Source organism: Chamaea fasciata, unplaced genomic scaffold, assembly GCF_029207755.1.
Source record: "Chamaea fasciata isolate MVZ Bird 193981 ecotype frontalis unplaced genomic scaffold, bChaFas1.0.hap1 SCAF_6, whole genome shotgun sequence".
NCBI lineage: Eukaryota > Metazoa > Chordata > Aves > Passeriformes > Sylviidae > Chamaea > Chamaea fasciata.
Window position 1 is genome coordinate 7,878,365 of NW_027094091.1, and position 6,550 is coordinate 7,884,914.

At 47.4% G+C, this 6,550-nt stretch overlaps 1 protein-coding gene across 1 annotated transcript; it reads right to left on the minus strand.

The window, feature by feature from the left end:
- Positions 1-435: 435 nt before the first annotated feature.
- LOC136290927 (fatty acid-binding protein, liver-like) lies at positions 436-3,523 on the minus strand. Its single transcript, XM_066185377.1, has 4 exons — positions 3,389-3,523; positions 2,192-2,364; positions 1,084-1,176; positions 436-551 (listed from the first exon to the last, which is right to left on the minus strand). The coding sequence occupies exons 1-4, from the start codon at positions 3,453-3,455 to the stop codon at positions 501-503; spliced, it is 384 nt and encodes a 127-aa protein (XP_066041474.1). The 5' UTR covers positions 3,456-3,523; the 3' UTR covers positions 436-500.
- Positions 3,524-6,550: the final 3,027 nt, after the last annotated feature.

A 6,550-nucleotide genomic window follows, 5' to 3' on the forward strand; every position in this document is an offset into this window, starting at 1 on the left:
AGAGGTGTGAGGATGAAGACATGGCTGGTGGCCCATGCTGCTTTCTTTCCCAACGCAGCTTTCCCACCAGGATCACTGGCACTCCCTTGACTCTGTCTAAACCACCCCAAATTCTTTGGCCCTGCTGGTCACTCTGATCACTTTGGCCATGTCTGTAAGGAAAGGGAACAGAGTCCTTTTCCTGCCCTGTGCTCCCCAGCCCAGATCAGCCATGGGTGCAGCACCCACGGGGGCATTCCCAGCAGGATGCTGGCACCTGTCCGGAGGAAATGGCTGGAAGAACTCATCAGCCTGTGCCCTGCCTCAACTCCATTTCCCAACATGAGCACACCCTTAGCTCAGTTTGTTCCCCAATTTCTACCATTGCTTCCATGAGCTTTGAAGGCTTGTGTCTGTTTATAGTGGCGGTGAAGAAGCTGATAACAACAAAGAGGCTTCAATAAAAATTTCATTTTAATGGACACATTTTACATGGTAAAATACTGGCATGTGTAAGATGTCTAGATCCTCTTGCTGACTCTCTTGAGGGTGATGTCACCCACGGTCATTGTCTGAAAAAGAAATGGAAAGTGTTAGCTTTTCATGAATTTGTAGAATTGTTGAATATCTCAAGTTAGAAGGCACACATAAGGATCATCATGGTATTTTGCTCCAAACTGTACTTAGGATCTGGTCTTGCAAATCAAAACAGGGCTGGTCCCCAGTCTATCTCTTGTAAGCTGAATTTTTAAAGCTTTGGATTTCTTCATGAATACCCCAACCAGGTAGGGCATCCCTCAGCTGGGATCAGTTTGCCTCACCTTTCTTCTCTAAGAGTGCCAAGCCCTGGCACATACCTGTTCCTCATGGTGGGTGAGAACATGCCCTCATTACCCAAAACTTTAATCAGCTGGGCCTAAACTGGGGTCTTAAAAAGTACTTTCTGGATCATACTCTAATGAGAAACTGCCTTCAGTTTCTGGCTGCAGAGCCGGTGTGCAAGCATGTGCTCTGCTCCAGCACCTCCCAGTGCCTCTGTAGCTTCCTAGGGCCAGGCCCTTGGAGGCAGCTCTGTAATTCCAGCCATTGCCCTTCTACACTTACGTGGGTGATGGTGTCTCCGTTGAGCTCGGTGACGGATTTCATTCCTTTCACCTCTGCAACCAGTTTGTTGTTACCCTCCATCTGCACCACAACCTGGTGGAACACAGAAGTGTTCATGTTATTGCTGGAGACCACCTCGACCCCTGCATTTTGTCCTTCCCCTGCCGTAACAGGAGGAGACTGCAGAGCCACCTGAGCTGCATATCTAAAAAGGCTACAGACAGCACCAGCACCCCCAGGGCAGATGCCACTGATCAATGAATTTAATCAAATAAATAAGACAGCAAAGCCCACTTCTGTTCATCTGTCTTGCCCAGCTATATGTTCATTTGCCCCTTAGTTGCTGATGTACAGAGGCTCTTCTAATAACTGTTTCCCCCTGGTTTATGGCAAAGGGAGTGCAGGGATGCTGGAAATTGTGACACAGCTGGTACAGCCCTCAGAGCCCCATTCATGGGCATTTCTTTGGTGATCATCCCTCCTGCTTTCAATAGTCCCTGCAATTCCATCTTCTCCTGAGGCAAAGATGAGAGCCAGTATTCGCCGGTGGTATTGCCTTGACATTCCGTGAACCATTGGAAACTGATGTCCAGGAACAGGAGCTGACCCAAGTTCAAGGGTGGTAACTCCTCACCTTGCCAAATCATCTCACCCAGGTTAACCTGAAGCAGTGGGAAAAGCTAGCAGAGAAGCTAACAGCTACTGAGACTTAAAAGGAGAAATTTGTTGGTTTATGATTCCTTGTCTGATTTTCCTGCAATGCCTTTGAGTCAAAAAAATTAAGGCGGAGGTACGTTTGTGTTGCAACATGACACAAAATCAACACTTTTCCACCTCAAATCTTTCAGAACTCTTCCTGCCAAAAATTTTTACCAAAACATCTCTATTCCCCTTTTCCAAATAGGATATTAAAACACTGGCTTCTAGTGTTTTCCAAAGTGACTATTAAAATAGATACAGAAAAGCAAGGCTTCTTCTGCAGGAAGTGCAATACATTAATTAATACCTGTGGTACGGTCAGTCCCTTTGCTCAGAGGGAATGGCTGGAAAGGAAATTTAATGTCCCTGAGCCCCCACGGCCCTGGCAGGGGAGGGGCTGCTCACTCACCTTCACTTTCTGTCCATTCATCAGCTCCATCTCACTCTCCTCCCCGATGGTGAACTGGTTTTTGATCACTTTGGAGCCAGTGGTCACAGTCATCGTGAACTTTTTCCCATCCTGAACAATTTCTGAGACGCTCTTGAGGTCCTTGCCCTTCTGGATCTGTTCCTCAGGGAGCCCTGCCCAGGAGCAAGAGACATTGAGTGAATGGTGGAGCCATGTGTGGGCAGATTGCTGCCGCTGAACAAATCAATGTAGCAGGATTTGGGGGCCTACAGTTGGGAAAATATCTATTCCAGTGATGAAAAACCTTTCAATGATGATGCTTCCCCAACAGCCATATGTCCCTGAGTCTGCTGGGAAGGAAGATTATTACTATCATGCTGAGTTTTGGGTGGGAACTAGACATGTCCCGTGTCTTGCTGGCCTGAGTGGGAGCAGAAACATCACCTCTCTGTCTAAGAATAAATCCTGCTTTCCTTCCTTCACTGACAGACAAGGAAAAATGGATTAAATCAAGACAGAATAAAGGAACAAAGTGGGTTTTTTGATGAGATTCAGGGTTCCTCAGCACCAGCTTATAAAATCTTCTCCCAAAGCCTGAAGGTGACCTGACAGATAGAGCCCTTCTGGCACATAACTGTACAGAAATAGTACAAAGCCCCCTGGATCCCGGCAGGACCACATTCCCTGTCACAGACACAAGTGGAAGTCTATCAGAACCATCCAACATTTTGCATTTAAACAACACCAACTCTTCTGATGAATGGCGGGATGTGAGGCTTTGCAGCATCGCAGCACAGTGGCTGAGCAATGTCCTGCTTGCCCTCAAATTTCACAGCCTGATGGAGCAGATCTGCAGTGCTCCTAAGCCACCAAGGTCCTGCTGTCTTATCACATGCGTGCAGCACTCAGCCACACTGGCCAGTGGCTGCAGAACCTGCCAGGGCTGACTTCCTGCAAGCCATAAAACTTCACCCATCATCTCTTGACTCCCAGCCCCAGCCAGGGAGATGCTTTCTCTGCTGAGATCACATCCCCACCAAAGACGTTTAAAATCCCAAGAATTACAAGGTGACAGACAGAAATAGGAAATCTCACAGATGTCTCAATCTACATTATCAGCACATCAGCACAGTTGGCTGCCAGCAATCAGTGGGATATGCAGAGACAAAGCAGCACAGAGCACACACAGGCACTTACCAATGGCTCTCATAAAGGGCTCAAAGTTTTCCTGGGACTGGAGCTCGTACTTTCCAGTGAAGCTCATGGTGGAAAGGTTCTCTGTGCTCCTAACACAAGAGAAGGTGCCGTGCTGGTTAGCAGAACTTGGTTTTATATCATCCTTCTGCCTTAAAAATCGTCCAGAGGTAAGATGATGTAATTGGTTTATGGGCGTGTTATGGGCAAACATTAACGTAAAACTGGGCAATGGTCAGTGATAAATTGCTCTACATTTCACAGACTGCAATTTACAACGTGGGGGCAGGGAAAACCCTATAAAATACATTTGTGGAGGTTGCAATGTGGCATCCATAAACAAATGATGAAAAAAATAATAGCTGTGCAAAGGGGCTCATTATCAGAGGAATGAGCCAAATCATCTAATGAGTTTGTGGTCTGGGAGCACGTGTCTGGAGGAGGAGAATGTGGTGACTGTGTGTCCCCTGGAGCTGACACTGGGGGGATTCTCCTCACTGGTGTGTGCATGGTAGGTCTCTAGCACTGGCAGAACAGGGGCTGCACACTTGGCAGGGACTGACTCGCTCACAGACCTGTGCTGGCGGGGTTTGGTGTAACCCAGATGTAGCAGCAGCACAAACCCATCGCTGTCCTCTAAGAAAAAGACTCCAAATCAACTCCTGGCCTTGCACTGGCCCTCCTGAAGACTGCAGCTGGAATCAGGCTCCACCTCTATGGTCCTGTGGGGATAGAGAGCTGGTGCCATTAGTGATCTACCAAACCGTGTCCATCTCCTTTCCCCACAGGAGCCACAGTCACTCGTGTACTGAAGAAGAACTCCAGCCCTTGGAGCTGCAATTCTCCCAAGTGCCACATCAGAAGAAGGGCCAGCAGCAGCCTCCCTCCAAAGCAGGACTCCAAGCCGGGCTCCTCTTCCAGTCCTGTCCCTTTGGTTGAGAGTCCCAGATTGCTTCATGGCATCTGAGCATCTATCCTCTGGGTCTGGACTGCCAGGCTTGGCTTCTTGCCTCAATGAATTCCTTCTTCCTGCCACATTCCTTCTTCAGCTGACATCTTTGTCCTTTTCTTTGAAGGGAAATCATGGATAAGAATGAAAAAGACCGATCTCCTCCCCATTTGGAGATGCTGTCAGAGCCTTCTGCTGCTGTCTGTGTGGCTGCTGCTGCCTCAGCCCTGCTCTCTGTGCTGCAGTAGTGAGCCTCAGTTTCTGGTTAATCAGTACAGGCAGTGTCTGCCAGATGAGGAAAGAGAGGGAAAACCTTGGCTGCTGGGACAGACAGTGGATGAAGTTGGCAGGGAGGGAGGAAAATCCGTAGGGACATCATCCCTGTGCACCATGGACGGAGGCAGGCAGGTTCAGAGAACATTCATGAAGGGGTGGCTTGACTCAGCAATTTCTCCATACAGCTTTTTTGCTTTTTTTTCCATTTTATCCCCTCAGGAATGATGTCGTGTTAGGACCTGCATTTCATTTTTATGCCTGCCTCAGGTGAATAGCCCCGTGGCACCTGGGGCTGTGCTGACATGTCCCTTTTCAGTGTCCTCTTCATGGGGACAGTGGTGACTGACCTCTTTTGCTGTGTCCTGGCAGCAGCCTGAGCTGGAAGACCCCTGCCTCCTGTCAGCCAATGTTCTCTGGCCATGAGCCACCTGGAAGCACAAGTGTGCCTCCCACATTTTCATGGCCTGGACCTCTGGCTGTTCCTCCAGGCAATTCAGGCCCCCTCTCTTTGCACGATGGGGAGAGAGATTAGGAAAAAACTGCAGAGTTCCCAGGCCCACAGTGTCCATGGAGACTAAGGTCCTAAGGGCTGGATGTCACTCATCAAATGTTAAAAGGGGAATATAATTGTTCAGAACTCTCTTGGTAACTGGGCAAAAATTTTTCCATTCACAGAAATGGACAACTCATGAGGGAATTCACCCCATTTGGAACCCAAGTCGTTTTCTGTAGGTATCCTCTCCTAAATTTGATAAAATCACACTTTGGATAATTTTTAGAGGGCAGTAGAGGGTGCTGTTAGTTCTGCTGTTGGGAGGATGGGGCCACTTACCCCTCCAGCCCAGAATCCAGACAGACCCAAAGCACAGAATATTCTCCTGCTGATGGGCCAGCCTTGCTCCATGGTCCAGAATTGGTGTTCTTCTCCAGCTGGCTCTCAAATTCAATGTTTTTTCAAGGGGCTCAAAGTAGGTTCACTGCTCTAAACACAAATTGTAAAAGAGGGAATCCACAATATTCAGCATCTACTTTTAAAAGATAGATTCTTTGTTGTAATTATATTATTTGTTCTGTCATTCTATTCTATTCTGTATTATTTGTTATCTGGGAACCAGAAACAAGTGTGATTAATGACTGTGTTCAATACAGCCACATTCCAGGTTGTGAGAGTTTGGGAGGAAAAAGCAATCAGCAATGATTTTGAGGTGCTAAAGTCCTTCTGGCCGTTTCTAAAAGATGCCTCTGGTTAAGGGAATAACCTCTGAATAACAGACGAGACCAGAGCATTTTGACATCACCTATCACACATAGAGCATTGCAGGTAAAACTGTAATTGCTTGTCGGAGTTAATTGCTTGTAGTGACTTTTCTAGGCTGCACAGTATGAACAGGGAGGCTCTTGCTGATGACTCTGGGACAGCTCTGGCCCTCCTCAGGAGCAGTGGAGGTGTCTGTTTGGTATGAAAATACTGCTCATAACCACATGAATAGCCAGATCACCCTGAATTTATGGAGCTGTGGATTGATACTGTTTGTACTTGGCACATGCGGGCAGGCTATAACATAGGGATTTGTTATGATACCAGACTTCATTTGCAGGCAAGGAACACTGCCAGAGGCTTTTAGCAGAAGGTGCTGAGCAGTTCTGTGTCTTGAAGAGCCCTGTGATACTTCCCACTGCCTTGGAAATGTAAAGGATTTATTTTAATGCCCCAGGATGCAGAGGATTTACCCTCTTTATTTCTCTGCATCTCACTTTCGCTGTTAACCAGGCAGATTTATCTGTGCAGCACAGAGGTTTGGGAAGAGGTTGGCAATCATTGTTATCTGCACAGTACTTAGAGATGGAGGACAAAACAGCATCAGGTTTCCTTGGTGGAGGGTAAGATTAGCAGGAACCAGCCCTGTGAAGTGCTATTAAATGATAAAAATCTGCTGAAG

Bases quoted from the DNA above. Each gene is read 5' to 3' on its own strand.
- LOC136290927 (XM_066185377.1), bottom strand. From the start codon at position 3,455: ATGAGCTTCACTGGAAAGTACGAGCTCCAGTCCCAGGAAAACTTTGAG. The intron at 2,365-3,388 runs GTAAGTGCCTGT...GCTCCTGGGCAG, and splicing joins GCCCTTTATGAGAGCCATTG to GGCTCCCTGAGGAACAGATC. The intron at 1,177-2,191 runs GTGAGTGAGCAG...GTGTTCCACCAG, and splicing joins TGAATGGACAGAAAGTGAAG to GTTGTGGTGCAGATGGAGGG.